We start from the raw sequence: 19,068 nt of genomic DNA, 5'->3' as shown, positions 1-19,068 counted from the left end.
CCACCTGTGCTGAAGCAGGGACTGATTGAGCTCATGTGCGGAAGCGGTGACTGATTCAGCCACCTGTGCTGAAGCAGGGACTGATTAACCCACCTGTGCTGAAGTAGTGACTGTGCCACCTGTGCTGAAGCAGGGACTGATTGAGCCACCTGTGCTGAAGAAGGGGACTGATTGAGCCACCTGTGCTGAAGCAGGGGCTGATTTAGCCAGCTGTGCTGAAGCAGGGACTGATTGAGCAACTTGTGCTGAAGCAGGGACTGATTGAGCCACCTGCGCTGAAGCTGAAATATATAAAAAAAAAACTGACCTGTTGGGGGGGGGGGGGTCTTGAGGACTGGAATTGAGCCCCCCAATACTAGGGGCCCCCCGAAGACGTCCAAGGAAGTCATGCATCAAGTGCTACTTTTCCTCACTGTAGAAATTGAGGGACCCACACATTGGGGGGGGGGGGATGGGGGGGTCATTCATTAAACTGTGATAGTGCCAGTGGGGGCACGGTGGCAGTTTCATGGATAAGCCCCAATGGCAACGCTACCTCCAAAGTGACAAAAATACACAGTGAAATACTTCTATATTCTCTTGAAAAAAGGGTCATTTACTTTAACCCCGCGAGCCACGTCAAGGCAATGACCGTTAGCCGGTCCTAACACTGCCGGGTACCACGTACCACTATTAGGATCACAATTCTCATTTACCTCTACTAGGAGGGACAAAGACAAAGACCAACACTGGATCTGTATCCAGATCGAATGAAAAAGACCTGCGGACTTGGGAAGAGGGGATGGGGCCGCGCTTAAACCCTGGGAAGGAGGACCTGCCTACTGTGGTCATGCCTTGTCGTGGCTCGCAGGCCTACAACGCTTTGGCCAAAGGGTCAAACTAAATGACCCCTTTTTCAAGAGAATATGTAGGTATTGCACTGTGTGTTGTTGTCACGTTGGATGTTGCATTGGGCTTCCCTGTCGCTTGTTGTATACATTTGCCACGCTCAGTAGCTCTCCTTTTTGACACTCCTATACATATATATTTTGTGGGGCTCAGGGGTCCCCAAAATCAGCTTGCTGGGGTTCTGTGTGTTGTACGTTAACCCGCGAATAATCCCCATTGTATGTTGGGAAGGATGTTCAGATTTGTGTGGACGACACGGAGAGGATGTGTGACTTTGGAAATAATAGGTACATCCTTTCTGTGCCAGGCGATATAACACTGACATCCTTCCTCTGCTGTCAGATACTGCTGACCGCTGGGTTCCAAGAGCGTTGGAGAGAGAGAGAGCGGTCACCAGGCAGGTTATCCCAAGCAGGATACTGTACTTGCATGGGGTGTGCAGAGGGAGAGGGGGAGAGAGAGATCACAAAGAGAGAGAGGGAGGGAGATCAGAGAGATAGGGAGATCAGAGAGGGAGAGAGAGAAAGAGAGAGGGAGGGGGAAGATCAGAAAGAGAGAGGTAGGGAGATCAGAGAGGAGAGGTTGAGAGAGAGGTAGGGAGATAGGGAGGGAGATCAGAGAGAGAGAGAGATGGAGATCAGAGAGAGAGAGGGAGAGATCAGAGAGAGAGAGGGAGAGATCAGAGAGGGGGAGGAGAGAGAGAGAAAGCGATGAGAGAGAGAGAGAGATGAGAGAATGAGATGAGAGGGAGATCAGAGAGAGGGAGATATCAGAGAGAGAGAGGGAGATCAGAGAGAGACAGATATCAGAGAGGCAGGGAGATCAGAGAGTGGCAGAGATAGACAGATATCAGAGAGAGAGATGGAGAGAGGTTCAGAGAAACAGGGAGATTAGAGAGAGAGAGAGAGAGAGAGAGAGACAGGTAGATCAGAGAGACAGGGAGATGAGAGAGAGACAGATATCAGAGGGAGATGAGAGAGAGAGAAGGATATCAGAGAGGCAGGGAGATAAGGAGATCAGAGAGAGAGAGAGATCAGAGAGAGTGACAGATATACCGATATCAGAGAGGGAGATGAGAGAGAGACAGATATCAGAGAGAGAGAGAGAGAGAGAGATGGATGTCAGAGAGGAAGGGAGATCAGAGAGATAGGGAAATCAGAGAGAAAGAGACAGGGAGAGAGCGTGACAGAGATAGACGGATATCAGAGAGAGAGACGGATATGAGAGAGGGAGATCAGAGCGAGAGAGATGGAGATCAGAGAGAGTAACTGAGATCAGAGAGAGAGAGAGGGAGATCAGAGAGAGACGAAGATTAGAGAGAGACAGGGAGATCAGAGAGCGTGACACAGAGGCAGAGTGACAGAGAAAGAGAGACAAGTATAAGAGACAGTTTTCCTGTATGAATGACCCAATCAACATATTCCACAAAGTTTTCAAACACACAAATACCCAGTAAGCTCATATTTAAGCCCCAAAAATTACCACACAATATATATATATATATATCTCATACTAGCTCATATACCCAGCGTTGCCTGGGATTTGATTTTCCTGCGTTGTGTGAGAGACAGGGTGGGTGGGTGGTTGGGTGGGTGGGGGAGAGACTGGGTTTGGGGGAGAGACAGGGTGGGTGGGGGAGAGACAGGGTTGGGTGGTTGGGTGGGTGGGGGAGATACTGGGTGGGTGGGTGGTTGGGTGGGTGGTTGGGTGGGTGCGGGAGAGACTGGGTGGATGGGTGGGGGAGAGACAGGGTGGGTGGTTGGGTGGGTGTGTGAGAGACAGGGTGGGTGGGTGGTTGGGTGGGTGGGGGAGAGACTGGGTGGGTGGGGGAGAGACAGGGTGGGTGGTTGGGTGGTGGGGGAGATACTGGGTGGGTGGGTGTGTGAGAGACAGGGTGGGTGGGTGGTTGGGTGGGTGGGGGAGAGACTGGGTGGGTGGGTGCGGGAGAGACAGGGTGGGTGGTTGGGTGGGTGGGGGAGATACTGGGTGGGTGGGTGTGTGAGAGACAGGGTGGGTGGGTGGTTGGGTGGGTGGGTGGGGGAGAGACTGGGTGGGTGGGTGGGGGAGAGACTGGGTGGGTGGTTGGGTGGGGGAGATACTGGGTGGGTGGGTGTGTGAGAGACAGGGTGGGTGGGTGGTTGGGTGGGTGGGGGAGAGACAGGGTGGAAATGGAGTGCTACTGGGCATGGCAAAATATAAACTACAAACAAACACAAACAGAGCCCAGTGCTACATCCAATGGCAAAAAATACACAGTGAAATACCTCTGAATGGGATGGGTTGGTATAGGGTTAAAATACAGTATATTGCAAAAGGAAGCGTGCAGGATATAAGTGAATAACGAGCGTTGGGTGACGTGGGAGTGAAAATGAATGGGAAGTATTGGGGTCATTGCATTTTATTTACGATGTATGTGACATGTGGACGGAGATTATTGAGGGGGGGGTGGGGTGAATTTAAATTGTTCTGCAGAACGGGGGGAAGTCTGGGCTGGGGTAGGGGCGGCAGCACACGAGGAAAGGGCTTGCTGCCAACCTCCGGGGATTTTTTTTACTGCCAGCAAACCCCGAAAGGGCTGTGGAAAAGGACGAGGCGCGTTCAGGAGTTCCTCTGACTTGGGCTACATGTGTCGTCTGACCCACCCACCCAGTCACCCACCCACACAGTCACTCAACTCACCCAGTCAGTCACTCACCCAGTCACTCACCAACCCACCCACCCATTCACTCACCCAGTCACTCACACACCCACCCATCCAGTCACTCACACACCCACCTACCCAGTCACTCACTCACCCACCTACCCAGTCACTCACTCACCCACCCAGTCAATCAAGTGTCACTATAACCTCTCTCTACAACTCCTCTCCCTAACTTCTCCCTATAACTCCTCCCCTAACTGCTCCTATAACCTCTCTATAACTGCTCCTATAACTCCTCCCCTAACTGCTCCTATAACCGCTCCCTATAACTCCTCCCCTAACTGCTCCTATAACTGCTCCTATAACTCCTCCCCTAACTGCTCCTTTAACCTCTCCCTATAACTCCTCCCCTAACTGCTCCTATAACTCCTCCCTAACTGCTCCTATAACTCCTCCCCTAACTGCTCCTATAACCGCTCCCTATAACTCCTCCCCTAACTGCTCCTATAACTGCTCCCCTAACTGCTCCTATAACCTCTCCCTATAACTCCTTCCCTAACTGCTCCTATAACCTATTCCTATAACTCCTCCCCTAACTGCTCCTATAACCGCTCCCTATAACTCCTCCCCTAACTGCTCCTATAACCGCTCCCTATAACGCCTCCCCTAACTGCTCCTATAACTCCTCCCCTAACTGCTCCTATAACTCCTCCCCTAACTGCTCCTATAACCGCTCCCTATAACTCCTCCCCTAACTGCTCCTATAACTGCTCCCCTAACTGCTCCTATAACCTCTCCCTATAACTCCTCCCCTAACTGCTCCTATAACCTATTCCTATAACTCCTCCCCTAACTGCTCCTATAACTCCTCCCCTAACTGCTCCTATAACTCCTCCCCTAACTGCTCCTATAACCGCTCCCTATAACTCCTCCCCATAACTGCTCCTATAACTCCTCCCCTAACTGCTCCTATAACTCCTCCCCTAACTGCTCCTATAACCTCTCCCTATAACTCCTCCCCTAACTGCTCCAATAACCGCTCCCTATAACTCCTCCCCTAACTGCTCCTATAGCCGCTCCCTATAACTCCTCCCCTAACTGCTCCTATAACCGCTCCCTATAACTCCTCCCCTAACTGCTCCTATAACCTCTCCCTATAACTCCTCCCCTAACTGCTCCAATAACCGCTCCCTAAAACTCCTCCCCTAACTGCTCCTATAGCCGCTCCCTATAACTCCTCCCCTAACTGCTCCTATAACCGCTCCCTATAACTCCTCCCCTAACTGCTCCTATAACCTCTCCCTAAAACTCCTCCCCTAACTGCTCCTATAGCCGCTCCCTATAACTCCTCCCCTAACTGCTCCTATAACCGCTCCCTATAACTCCTCCCCTAACTGCTCCCTTTAACTGAATGGAAGTGGTAAAAAAAAAAGAGCGTGTTATACTGAATACTCCATTTCTGCCGGTTTAACACAACATGAGACTGAGGCAAACACTTTCCCTGCTTAATATGCTTATTATATTGGAAAGGTATGTGTTAAAATAATATTTTCACCCGTGCAAGCGCAGAAGTCAGAGACGGAACCTGTTCCCCCCCCCCCCCCATAGAATTAGAAATGGGTTTTTAATTAACATTTTGTTAGGGACGTTGCTGAGACCAGCAGCTGGATGCATTTTTGGGGTGCATTATATGGGCACGTAAAGAGACATATGTCAAAATGTCAGTGTGAGCGAGCCAGAGAGCTATATAATACGGCGTCATGTACTTCCATATATTTGCTGTGATTTAATCTTCTGGTCCATAGAGAGAACGGTTACAAGTCTTAGTGGCGGCAAAACGCAGCTCCCGATTTATTCGAGTAAGAAAATACAGCAAGGTCGCCCGCTTCTCGGCGCTCCCGCTTTTCGGCGATCCGCTGATACAGCGGTACCGAGCAGGGGGCCCGCCGCGGCGGGGTCGTGCGCAGAACGGGGGCGGTTGACGAGGGTGCGCATGCGCAGAAGGAAGGGCGCGCGCGCCGAACTGAGGTTTGCGCATGCGTAGAAGGGGGGGGGGGGGTGGGGGGGATTGCCGGTTTGCGCGATTGCCCATACGCCGAAAATCACTGGTTCCGCTTTCCGGCGGGTTCCGTTCCAAGCGCGAAGGGGGCCCGCCTGTATCCCAGAATTCCTAATTACTGTAATCTCTTGTTTAATCTGGTAGATGTACAGCGATTGATACCAATCCGCATTGTTTATTGAGTCAAACGTTCATACGTCTCATTATACTAGATTTAAAAAAAAAAATGGCTCCCGTCCCGTCACGGTTTGATCAGACAACTACCAAGACCGCATCTTACCAACTCTCCGGAAGCCGTGGACAACTGCAGAACCTGAGCAAAGGATTCTGGGGGGGAATTGTAGGCGTCTTTGCATGGCCTGCGTTTCCATGTACAGCTTAGGGCAAAGCTCTTGTAGTTCTTCAAAGGGGAACAGATCCGAAAACGCTGAGCTGTAGAAGGGCCACAAGTTGATTGCAATGTCCTTGTAGATGCATTGGAAGATTTTTTTTATTAAAAATGACTATATTGCAACATTTTGCCAGAGATAAGAGGAGATACCTTGTAGCTTCGCCTCTGAGGCAGTGAAAGGGTCGGTGACTAAAGGGCTAATGTGTTGCACATGGTGAATCTGCGGAGAACCCTCCTGTGAGTTGGCCGAGTCGGACAGCCCCTTGTGGGACTTTGCTTCGCTTTACTCTCCTGCCAAAGCGATCAGTAGGGGGGGGGAGCGAGGGAGGGAGGGGAATCTGGACTGACAGGCTTGCAGGAAACGGCTTTGCCTTTCCTTCTGGCTTGTGCTGCAGGGGAGCTGCACTTTACGGCGAAACTAGTTTCGGGGTCGCCGGGGGGGAGAGAACCCGTTTCTCTGATTGCGAGGGGGAGAAAATGTTCCCGAAGGCAGGGGGGTGGTGGTGGTGGTGGGGGGGGGGAGCGCAAGGATTAACCTCTTGCAAGTCACCCGGCTTGTCATTAAAGGGGGGAAAGGTTGGGCCAATGACGGTGTCAGATTTGGGGGTGGGGCTTTTAACCCCCTCACCTCCTACTCCGACTGGCGGTGAAATAGCTGATTCTTCCCCAAAGGGTCAGTCCCTTTCTAGGACCAAAGTGAGCTAAAGACAGGGGATATGTTCAATAGTTGGCATGTAGCTGGTCTTTATTGTAGTCTTTTAAATCGGGCAGGCTTAAGCATTTAAAAAAATATTTCTTTTTATCGACTTTTCGTCTCCCCGCGGTAAACGAAAAGCTTTTTTACGACCGTCCTCTAAACGTATTTCGGGTTTTAATACTGTCTGCCATTCCTCAAAAGCCACAAAGTACCTTTTTTTTTAATAGCTTTGCCGCCACCCACCAGATAAACAGAAGCAGCTGACAGTACGCCATTTAGTGTTCCCGTAGAAAAGCAACAAGTATTCATTTTTCGATGAGACACTTTAGGAGTAAAGTAAGTTAAATGGTTATTTTAACCCGGGCGGTGGCCAACTCCAGCCCTCAAAGGCCACCCTTTTTTTTAAAGAATATCCCCGCTTCAGCACAGGTGGCTCAATCACTGAGCCGTTCATTGAGCCACCTGTGCAGAAGCACAGATATCCCAAAAACCTGTCCTGTTGGTGGCCCTTGGGGAGAGGAGTCGGCCACCCCTGCTTTAACCCTGCGGGTCCCCTACAGACGTTGCTATTAGAAGGTACGTCGTTATGTCACCTGCCTCGTTTGTCTCTGGGAGATCGCGTTCTATCAGGAAGGAGGTGGACTTCCACTTTTTCCGTTCTGTCATCGGCGACCGAGTAATCGTGACCGCGATTGCCGGAGAGGGGGCCCGTGGCGCTCAACCCGGGGTTAAAATACGTTTGAATCATATATTTTTTTTAAGGAAGCCGATTACACCGGAGAAAAGTTTTTTTTTTTTTCCCCGACTCGCTAAATCGCGTCAACGCCGCTCGAAGCGATCGTATGACGCCAACGGGTTGAGGAGTTTCATCGTCTGGTCACCAAACGCGCTCTGCCATCTTTCCTCGGGAAAACAAGCAGGAAGCCCATGACGTAGCCACCAAGTCATGCCCCCCCCCCCCCGAGGATCACAAGACCCAATCACATGGCGGCTATGCCATGGGACACCCAAATAACTTTGCACCTCTGCTGGCGCCCCAGAGTTACCGGCACTAAAGAAAAGACTCTTCTGTCATGTCGGATCTTGCTATTGGTCCATCGGTAAGTGGTGATGTGATTCATGTGGACTCAGTTGACTCGGTCTTCCAACGTTTCATCCTTGGCCGTAGAGTGTGACACTTTCGACAGGATTAAACATCTCTCTTCTCCTCCTCCTCCTCCTCTTCCTCCTCGGTCTCCGATAATTCACCTGGTCAGTTAAATGCCACTAGCCTGGGAAACATTGTTGGGGCATATATACTAAGTGGGGATGTCCCGCAAGAAACATTCTGGTACTGGAAGCCCATTGGAGTGAATGGGTCCGTAAGGTATCTTTCGGGGCCGTAAAAGCAGTGCTTAGTAAATATGGTTCCATTTGTTTTGAGATATGTATATATACATTGAGATGCACGTTAGGATAAGAGGATTTGCTCTTTGGTTTATTGCAAGCACTGCTTCTATGACCACCACATCCCTGTAACTCCTCCAATCCCTCCCTATAACAATCACTCTATGTAACTCCCCTAACTGCTCCTATAACCGCTCCCTATAACTCCTCCCCTAACTGCTCCTATAACCTCTCCCTATAACTCCCCCCCTAACTACTCATATAACCTCTCCCTATAACTCCTCCCCTAACTGCTCCTATAACCCCTCCCTATAACTCCTCCCCTAACTGCTCCTATAACCTCTCCCTATAACTCCTCCCCTAACTGCTCCTATAACCCCTCCCTATTACTCCTCCCCTAACTGCTCCTATAACCTCTCCCTATAACTCCTCCCCTAACTGCTCCTATAACCTCTCCCTATAACTCCTCCCCTAACTGCTCCTATAACCCCTCCCTATAACTCCTCCCCTAACTGCTCCTATAACCTCTCCCTATAACTCCTCCCCTAACTGCTCCTATAACCTCTCCCTATAACTCCTCCCCTAACTGCTCCTATAACCTCTCCCTATAACTCCTCCCCTAACTGCTCCTATAACCTCTCCCTATAACTCCTCCCCTAACTGCTCCTATAACCGCTCCCTATAACTCCTCCCCTAACTGCTCCTATAACCGCTCTCTATAACTCCTCCCCTAACTGCTCCTATAACCGCTCCCTATAACTCCTCCCCTAACGGCTCCTATAACCGCTCCCTATAACTCCTCCCCTAACTGCTCCTACAACTGCTCCCTATAACTCCTCCCCTAACTGCTCCTACAACTGCTCCCTTTAACTCCTCCCATAACTGCTCCTATAACTCCTCCCCTAACTGCTCCAATAACCTTTCCCTATAACTCCTCCCCTAACTGCTCCTATAACTCCTCCCCTAACTGCTCCTAGGACCTCAGCCATTGTGGAAAGTCACAACTTGTCTACCACTTGGTAAAGCCATTGCAATTGACCTCTCCCGTACTTTTGCCACCTGCCCAGTTCCTCCCCCATTTTTGTTATTGTTGTTTTCACAATAAAAGAACAAAAGAAAGGACTCTGTGTCCATCTACAGGGAGTGAGTTAAACTGCCTGCCTCTACTCACTTGCCACAGTGAGCTTGAGTCAAAAAGAGTGGGGGGAAAAAATGGGGACAAAGCACTGAGATTAAGCGCCAACCAACAAATGGAGTATGAAATAAACCAGTTCAGCGCCCGTGTGGGCGCCAACATATTGCAGAATAAGAGCCATGAACCCTTACTCGATATGCAGTGAAGTGTCTACCCAGCGCTGGAAAAGAGTTTAGACCCAATCGTTTGAATGGAGTAGAACTTTTCTCCAGTGGGAAGAAACAGCTAATGGGTGAAAAACAACGTATTGTTCTATATATTCATTGCACTTTTCTTTCCCCAGCTTCCTGCCTAGTGACAGTACAGAACCTCACAGGTCCAGCATCGAATGTGCCCCATCAGAACCTCGCAGACCCAGCATCTAATGTGTCCTGTCAGAACCTCGCAGACCCAGCGTCTAATGTGTCCTGCCAGAACCTCACAGACCCAGACTCTAATGTGTCCCGTCCGAACCCCACAGATGCAGCATCTAATATGAACAATGATTCTCAACTGCATAACCCTTACGATATCTGTAAGTCTATGGACTGTAATGTGTCTCTAAGCAGATAAGGCAAATAGGGCAGCTTGGAGGCGAGAAGGGAGAGAAAGGAGAGAAGGGAGATGGGGAGGGGGGTATGATTGAAACTTTCACATATATCAAGAGTTTCGATAAGGTGCAGAACGGAAGCATGTTTCAGTTGAGAGAGAGAGGAGAGCTAGAGCAAGAGGTCACGCTCTGAAGCTGAAGGGCGGGAGGCCTCAGTGGTAATGTGAGGACGTTCTTCATCACGGAAAGGAGGGTGGATTGCCGGGGTAGCCTGCCAGCTGAGGAGATAAGGGCTAACACAGTGAGAGGGAGTTCCAAACCACCTGTGATGGATATAGGATAGACATACACGTGAAAGGCATCGTAGGACCTTTTAGGGTCGGAGCTTTTACACCAGAGAAAATGGGGAGACTCAGTGGCCCAAGCGGTTCTTCTCTTCTGTCTCTCTCTCTATGATTTCGATGTCTAAATACTTTGTAAGTACACAGGTTAACCCTTTTTCCGGCTGGTGGGGGCATCGATGTTTACCAGTGGCTACTCTTGGTGTCGTCTTCTGTAGATGCATATTTCGCTGAGGGGTGCTGGCTCCATTACATCTCTTTGATGTCCAAAGTAGACGTGGAACACTTCTGTGAGTGGCGACATGTTAACAGGTAGGTTACATAGTTACATAGTTAAATAGGAGGATATAGTTACATAGTTACATAGTAGATGAGGTTGAAAAAAGAAGTAGGTCCATCAAGTTCAACCTATGCTAAATGTAGACAACAGATACTTTATCCTATATCTACACTTACTTAGTGTGAGACGCTGTCCTAGCGGCTTCTGGTTCTTGAAGATTGCCCGGTCGCCGGCAGGCGGGGTATATGTATGGCTGGCCCATCTGGCGTTGACAGGGCTAATGTAGACGGGGGCCTAACCGCATTTTAACCCTGTCTGTGTCGGAACGAGGATCCCCGGGTTTAAAAATCAGCCAACCGTGTGCTGCTCTGCTACAAAAAATATTTTCCGTTCCTGAGTCGCCAAAGGGTCTGTAATATATCAGAAGAGTTTGTTAACAGGGAACAAGTCTGTATTATGATATCAACTTACTGTAGCTCCGTGTTGCTTCTGGCAATGCCAGCAACACCTGCCAGGACAGGTTTTTATGAGCCAGCTGTGTAGCCCTTTGCCCTCACAGAGAAAATTCGTTGTCATCTGTGTTGATGGCTGGTAAGCTGCCCCAACACAAAAAAAAAATGCCATGCAGAATGTGCTCGGCGATGAAATCGCATTTGCTTTTGGGGTCAGAGGAAGTGGATGGGAGGGGACGAGAGAACAGCTCAGTTCCTGTGCAAACACCCTAATGGAACACTCCGAACCTGCAGTGCAACGTATCCATAGGATGTTCTTGGCCCAGCATTCCAGTCTCATCCGTGAATAAAACTGGAGATCAAAGGTGACCTACATGTTACATCGAAGTCCGAAACCATATTCGCTGTCCCGATAATACCAGCTATGAGCTCCAAAATAAGTAGTGTCCATTTGCCTAAATATTGTGCTGCTGCCTAAACATGTTTGTTTGTTTATCCTCTCGTAGACCTTACAGCTTCTTACAAGGTTGCCTGGAAAACTTGACGGAACTCTTGAGGTTGCCTTTCCCCAACGAGGTAGCGGACAAGTACATCATGCGGGGGCACACCACCTATTTTGTGAACTGCACCCTTCACTTTGTGGAAATGAGGGACCCTCCTGAGAACGTGTTGCTGGCCTTGATTATTTCGCCCATCTGTATCATCCCGTTCATGGTCGCGCTGGTGGTGTGCAAGAGCAAAACTAGCAAAACTCAAAACTAAGGTGGAGCCGTGACCAGGTTCAAGAACTGCTTGTCAACGTGGTAGCAGATGGAGTGGACACAGCCCATGTCGATTTACCCATCCAGCTTCCTCCCTGCTGTTTAGCTCCACACAGATCTCCGTCTGTGCTATATCCTAAAATATTAAAACGGCAGCACACTGTACCTCTCTACTCTCTACCTTCGTGATAATCCTGCATCTGCAATGTTAACGTTACCTCATCGTCTCACTGGATTCCCCTTTTCGGTAAATTATTCAACTCCTGTTGATCGCCTCTGTTCAGGAAGTGAGCTGTCTTCAAGGATGTCCATGGGATCTCCCTCTACAGGAAATTATTTTGTCTCCATGGACTTCCATAGGATCTCCATCTGCAGGAAATGATGGGTCTTCGCAACCTTTCCTGGGATCCCATCTACCAGAAATGATATGTCTACATAAACCTTCATGGGACTTCCTTCTACAGGAAATTACCTGGCCGCATCGACTTTCATGAGATCCCATCTACAAGCAATGATGAGTCTTTGTAAACTTTCTTGGGATCCCATTTACTCAAAATGGTGTGTCTTCATAAACGTTAATGGGATCTCCCCTCTACAGGAAACGATGTGTCTTCACACATTTTCATGGCATCTTCCTCCTCAAGACATGATGTGTCTTCGGAAACCTGCATGGGCTCCCCTCTACAAGAAATGATGTGTTTTCCTAAACTTTCATGGGATCTCTCTCTACAAGAAATGTTGAGTCTTCATCAATTTGAATGGGATCTCCGTCTACAAGAAATGTTGAGTCTTCATCAATTTGAATGGGATCTCCTTCTACGGGAAATGTTGCGTGTTCATACATTTTCATGGGATCCCCTCTGCAAGAAATGATGTGTCTTCACAAACATTAAGGGGATACCATCTACAAGACATTGTGTGTCGTCATAAACTTTCATGGCTCTTCCTCTACATAAAAACGCTTGCGTCTACAAAATTTCACAGGATCCCCCATTTTCACTGTATGTGTGCTCCCATTGCTTGGCTGGATGATAGAAATGGTCGGAGCAACAGTGGATCCATTGGGATTGATGGAAGAGGACCAGCACTACTGTATATAAAAATATGCACTGTGGACTTTTTCTTATTGCCCAATTCATAAAATGGTTGTGTTTCTATGGATGGACAGAATCGCCAATCGCAATCGGGCGTTGGCGGGGTGGGTTGATATTACTGTTATTTGTGGCATACTGGATATTGTTTTTTCGTATATCATCTCTTTTGTATATTTAAAACCAATAGCAAACTTTTAGACGGCGAAATGGCGTGTGAAAAAAGAAGGGGCTTCAACCCGATGGGAAATGATAGAAAATGTTCAACACGGGAACTTTGTGTATATATATATAGATATATATATATATCTATATATATATATATATATATATACATACACATCACATCTCAAACATTTGTTAGAATGCACGTTTGACCTCACTCTGGGCAACAGAGGAGTTCTTTGACCTTGTCATTTTGCAGGGCACGCTTTGATTGGACGGCTTGTTCTTCTGTATATGGCTAACTGATTGGAATATTAAACTCATGGGCGGTTGGCAAGACTTCCAACTCCATTCTCCGTGATTAAACAATACATGGATTTTGGCAACATCGCACTGGTCCGTTGCTGAAGACGCTAAAGTATGCATGGGAGCGTTTGTACTAAATGGTTCTCTGTGGGATTTATCCGTGGGGGGGTCGGGGGGGTCGGGGGGGGGGGGCCTAAAGTGTAAGATGACCAATTTTGCCCGAGAATGCATCAAAAGTGAATGCTTGTAAAAAATAAAAAATAAATAAAAAAGTGTAACTAGTGAAAATAAATTAAATGAACATAATTTTATGTAAGGCAGTTATTGACTTCTGTCAATAAACAAATATTCATTTTCTCTGTGAAGCCGTTATGTGGTTTTTTTAAGGTGGCTATAGCTCTATGGCAAATATGATTTTTTTTATTATTGTTATTATTATATTTACTACAGCTCAACCCCCTTATAACGCTGCGCTTGGGGTCCAAAGAGTAACACCGCGTTATAAGCGGATGGCGTTAGAAATAATGTACCACTGTGTGCGTTGTACAATAAAGTATTTAAGACGCCAATAACAGTGTTGTAAAGTATTCATACATACGATAAATTGGGAGCCACGCTTCCATCGCGATATAAGCGGATCCGCGCTGTAGCGGATCGCGCTATAACGGGGGTCGAGCTGTATTTAATTTATTAAAAAACTTAGAAATAATATTTTTTGTGCGTGCGCACACTCACATTTTATAAATGTACCATTTGAAGACTAGGAACGGCGTGCTATTTTGACTCCAGCTATTTGAACGCAGGGGGTTGTCTCAGTCATATCGTTTTTTGGTTTATTAAAACATATAAAACCGAATCTAACGATATCATAGTTTCCTCGCGGGAGAATATTGCCAATATCCCAATATATATCACAACACTGATTCCCCCTTGTGAGGGCAACCAGTGCCGGATTCCCCACTAGGCCCGATAGGCCCGGGTCTGGGGCGGCAAAATTTGGATGACGGCGAAAAAAATGTCCGCCGCCCGTATACATTTGCTGCGCTCTCGGGCCTAATGGTGAAGTCGGTTACGCGTGGCGGCCGCGCCTCCTGACCTGCCGCCCTCCTCCTTTCCGAATCGCGGCGTCACACGACGCCGGCGGACGTCGCGTCTGAACGTGACGTCGCGCCGGTGTCTCGTTGCCATGGCAACGTGGCGCCTCTCCATCAAGTGACGTTTCACTGGCGTCATTTGGATGCAGCGATTAGGAAGGGGAAGGAGGGCGGCAGCGAGGAGGTGCGGCCGCCACATGTGTGCGCCTAGGATACAATGATAATGCTTACACAGTACTCCTGTCAATGACTGTTCATAGGATACAATGAAAAGGTATTACCTACCATTATTGCCCATGGGAACAGGCGATATCTGACCTTCAGTTCTCGGACTCACAAAGGTGCTCTATCATTTTGTCGAATGTCCCCTCTCTGCTGCTTCACTTGAACCCCGCAGACACCCAAAGGGTCGTCACCCTCTACGACAGTGTTTTTCAACCGGGAATCCTTGGAACACTTGGGTTCCCCACCCGGGCACACCTAAAGGGATCCCTGCAAATTTCTGGTCATTTGAAAATTGTATAAAATACAGAAGAAGTTACAATGCATCTGATCTCAGGTGCGCTATTAGAGAGGGTTGGGGTTCCTTACAATGCATCTGATCTCAGACGCGCTATTAGAGAGGGTTGGGGTTCCTTACAATGCATCTGATCTCAGACGCGCTATTAGAGAGGGTTGGGGTTCCTTACAATACATCTGATCTCAGACGCGCTATTAGAGAGGGTTGGGGTTCCTTACAATGCATCTGATCTCAGACGCGCTATTAGAGAGGGTTGGGGTTCCTTACAATGCATCTGATCTCAGACGCGCTATTAGAGAGGGTCGGGGTTCCTTACAATGCATCTGATCTCAGGCGCGCTATTAGAGAGGGTCGGGGTTCCTTACAATGCATCTGATCTCAGACGCGCTATTAGAGAGGGTTGGGGTTCCTTACAATGCATCTGATCTCAGACGCGCTATTAGAGAGGGTTGGGGTTCCTTACAAGGCATCTGATCTCAGACGCGCTATTAGAGAGGGTTGGGGTTCCTTACAATGCATCTGATCTCAGACGCGCTATTAGAGAGGGTTGGGGTTCCTTATAATGCATCTGATCTCAGACGCGCTATTAGAGAGGGTTGTGGTTCCTTACAATGCATCTGATCTCAGACGCGCTATTAGAGAGTCGGGGTTCCTTAGAATTTCACTTAGGGTTCCTTAACCAAAAAAAAGGGTGGAAACCCCTGCTCTACAAGGAATTATGTGTTCCCATAGGCATTAATGGGATCCCCTCTAAAATAAGAAAGTGGTCTTCATAGACTTTCATGGGACCTCCCTCCACAAGAAATGATGTGTCTCTGTAGGCGTTCATGGATAGCTCCTCTACAAAAATGCTTTGGCTTCCTCGACATTAGCGTGGTCTCCCTCACTGTGTGTAGTGTTTTGGTTGTGCCTTCCAAGCCTACATCTAAAAGCAAAGAACCCCCCTCCTCCCCAGTCCATTACGTGGAGTGGGATTTCATAGAACAATAGAGATACAACGATATCAATATCCGAAACTTTGAACAATAACAACGCTCGCGATGAGCAAACATCACGAGCTCGCCCCTGGTCATGGGCCAAACAACATCATTCTGGGAGTCGAGGGATCAAGCCAATGGATGCATGTACAGTACAAGTCTGGCTCCTCTCGCAACTCCAGACCATGGCCAACAGTGAAATAATCACAACACCTAAACCACTGAAACCACAAGAGGATTGGAGCTCGGCTACTCTTAGTCCCCATGGGCATCTCAAGCTCAACCTCCACGATAGACGCAGCCAAGATTTAATTGCTTAGACATTTGGGGCCAACAGTATTTTATTTCGTTGGTCTAGCTGCTGAATCCTGAATTGATTAGGAAACATTTGCTCTGAAAGAGAGATATCAGTGAACGCAACCACATTTTAACATTTTTTTTTTTTTATGAATAGTCTTTGATGTGGGAACAGCTTCGAAATAATTAATTCGGTTAGAGACCCATCTGTTCGTCTTTGCTCCCTAGGAGGTCAGATGTTCAGTCTTGACTCCCCTTCGCACAGGCCCAGACATCTGCTTTCTGGCCCAGTGGGATACCAGATGAAATAAAACAATGGGTGTAAAAGCAGGTGGGGTCTCCAAACTCAGTCCTCCCAGGGTCACCAGCAGGGTAAAATGAAAAACTAAAAATCGCTTTTAAATAAACTCCTTTTTCTTTGGATAAATCAGGTGCAGTTTTTTCGGGAACTGGGGTTTGGCTCCAGTTTTGTAGTCGGGAGACTCTGGCAATTAGAGGCCCGTAATCCTTTTTTTAGGCAGACGGCTGTGCAGGGTCGTTGCCAAAGCGAGCTGATCTCCCAAAAGATTTTAAACTACCGTAGTGAGCCAGAGGGGAAATCTTGGCTTCGAGCTCTGTAAATATACATATACATCTCAGGCATCTCGGCAACATTCCGCACAATGAACGTGCGACCCTGGTTTGGGTAACAGATGGATCTGTTGACCCAGTATTCTTGTGTGGGGGGGTGGTGGGTGGGAGGAGGGAAGGGGTATGGGTGGGCATTCTTCTTAAACTGAGCAACTTAATTGGATGGATTTCCAATCTGACATCTCCCCATTGGCTGATTAAAGTAGTAGGCTGTGGGTTGTAATCGAAACACACACCCCTCCATAATTAACCAGTGCACGGAATAAACAGAGGGAAACTAGAAGGGCCTCCGGCGCCAAGTACAAAAATAACAAGTAAATGTAATATCAAGCTTTAAAATAAAAATGACAAACGGTAGCTGAGATGCAAAAGAAAAAGGACAGATCACCCAACGCATTTCTCCCTATGAGTCAATGTATTTCATCCCATGGGCCAACAGGTTCATCCCTATGAGCCAACGCGTTTCTTCCTATGCCTCAACACGTTTCTCCTTATGCGCCAATATGTTTCTCCCTATGACCCAACGCGTTTCTCCCCATGAGCTATCTCACGGGTGTATGTATACCAAGGTCCCAACCCACCAATATGTAGAGCACATTCCACATCACGGGATCGAATCTAGACTATCTTTCCTGATCTTCTGTATAGGTGATGATCATCCCCCGGTAATCAACGCCATCTCCTTCCAGTTGGGAACAATGACACCGCGACAGAGAGGCCCACCACCCTTGGACCTCACAACCAGGACGTGTCAGTAGGAAGGGCTGCGAGGTCACTGGGAGGGCATCGTCTCTTTCTGTGTTCTCTATGTTCCATCACCTACATAGGAGTGGGTATAAAGTTTGTTTAATCTATGAGTTCTTTTCATTAGATGAATTAACGGTAATTCTTTTTTTTCCCGTAGGTAGGTTGGACTTCTCTTTTAAGCACCCCTCTTAATTATGGTTTGAAGCTTTTGTCCAAGTGTTTGCCATATAGCATCAATCATGTACATCGCGCTTCACAGCAGTAACACACGGGTGCCAAAGAGAGGAGACATCATGGGTATTAGCGCTACAGACATAATGATAGAAAAAGGAGTCCCTGTTTCCAAGAGCTTACAGTCTTAAGGGTTAAGTAGGGAGAGCTTACATAGACAGTAGAAGGTCCTTGTGGTAAGTGCGCAAGCAAAGGGGTGGGAGAAGAGTTTAGCTCCATGTAAATGAATGAGACTAAAGTCTTCTCGCCACAGTATACGGAATGAGGGCCTTAGGCTGCTGGTCAACCTTCCAATGGAGAATGATGGGGCACCCCTCAGATTTAATGTGGACCTGTTGTGAGTAGATCACTCCAAGTGAGACAAAAGGGACTTCCACTTGGCGTTTTCAAACGTGTAAGCCCAAAAGACTTAGGGCAGGGTTTTTCAACCAGGGTTCCTAGGAACCCTTGGGTTCCCCGGGCATCCCTAAAGGATTTTCTGCAATGTTCTGGTCATTAGAAAATTGTGTCAAATACAGAAGAATTTACAATACATCTGATCACAGACGCGCTATTAGAGAGGGTTGGGGTTCCTTACAATACATCTGATCACAGACGCGCTATTAGAGAGGGTTGGGGGTTCCTCGGAAATTCACTTAGGGTTCCTTAACCAAAAAAAAAGTCTGGAAACCACTGGTCTAGGGGGGAAAGTGAGAGTATAAATATGGTGTTTCCCAGCTAACCACTTAAACATAACTTGGGCAGCTCACCCCTGTCACAAGCTAAAGAGGGACACTTTGTTTTATAAGACCATAATTACTACCAGGCAATGGAAGAGGTAGACCGCATTCAAAATGTTGATGGCCTAGACCTACGCCCCTTAAAGAATCAAAGCAGCAATCCACCACCCCCCCCCCTCCCCAATCAATGAGTGTTTATTTTTATAAATTGAAGAGATAAGGGCTACCCTAGCTGAGTTCCTTATCGTACCCAGGCTGTGCGGGTTTCCGTTGTATTGTGTCGGGGACATTTGGCTGCTGTTCCTTCTTGATTCCCTTATCTCTGCCGAACTGGATTCCTGTGCCACACATGGGGAGAAAAAACACAGACTCAATGGATGTCTCGGGACCTGATGGTATCAACCTTTGCGAAATAAGGAGCGCCGATACGGGATGTAGAGGTCGACAGGGCAACCGGAAATACATTTGCACCCATCTGATTGACAGAGTGCCAGTTCATTATGGCTTAGCACAATGCTTTTGTTCGTGGGACTTAATGACGGGCAGTGCCATGCCCAGCAGTTTTTGTCAGGAAAGAGGGCGAGTAATTTTTATTTATAAAAAATGTGTTACCAAGAAGTAGTGCATTGAGAGTTACCTCTCGTTCTCACGTACGTCCTGGGCACAGAGTT

The 19,068-nt window shown here is 48.0% G+C and overlaps 1 protein-coding gene across 1 annotated transcript in view; it reads left to right on the top strand.

Moving 5' to 3' along the window:
* Positions 1 to 13,345, top strand: part of RAMP2 (receptor activity modifying protein 2) — a gene marked incomplete at its 5' end in the record, with an annotated part of 29,220 nt that extends 15,875 nt beyond the window's left edge. Inside the window, 3 exons of the mRNA XM_075580184.1 lie at positions 9,541 to 9,771; positions 10,346 to 10,439; positions 11,366 to 13,345. Coding sequence (XP_075436299.1) covers positions 9,541 to 9,771; positions 10,346 to 10,439; positions 11,366 to 11,621 — 581 coding nt within the window. The remainder of the gene's footprint in view (positions 1 to 9,540; positions 9,772 to 10,345; positions 10,440 to 11,365) is intronic.
* Positions 13,346 to 19,068: the final 5,723 nt, after the last annotated feature.

Source organism: Ascaphus truei, chromosome 23 (genome assembly GCF_040206685.1).
Source record: "Ascaphus truei isolate aAscTru1 chromosome 23, aAscTru1.hap1, whole genome shotgun sequence".
NCBI classification, from domain to species: Eukaryota; Metazoa; Chordata; class Amphibia; order Anura; family Ascaphidae; genus Ascaphus; species Ascaphus truei.
This window is presented reverse-complemented; position numbering and strand designations above follow the sequence as displayed.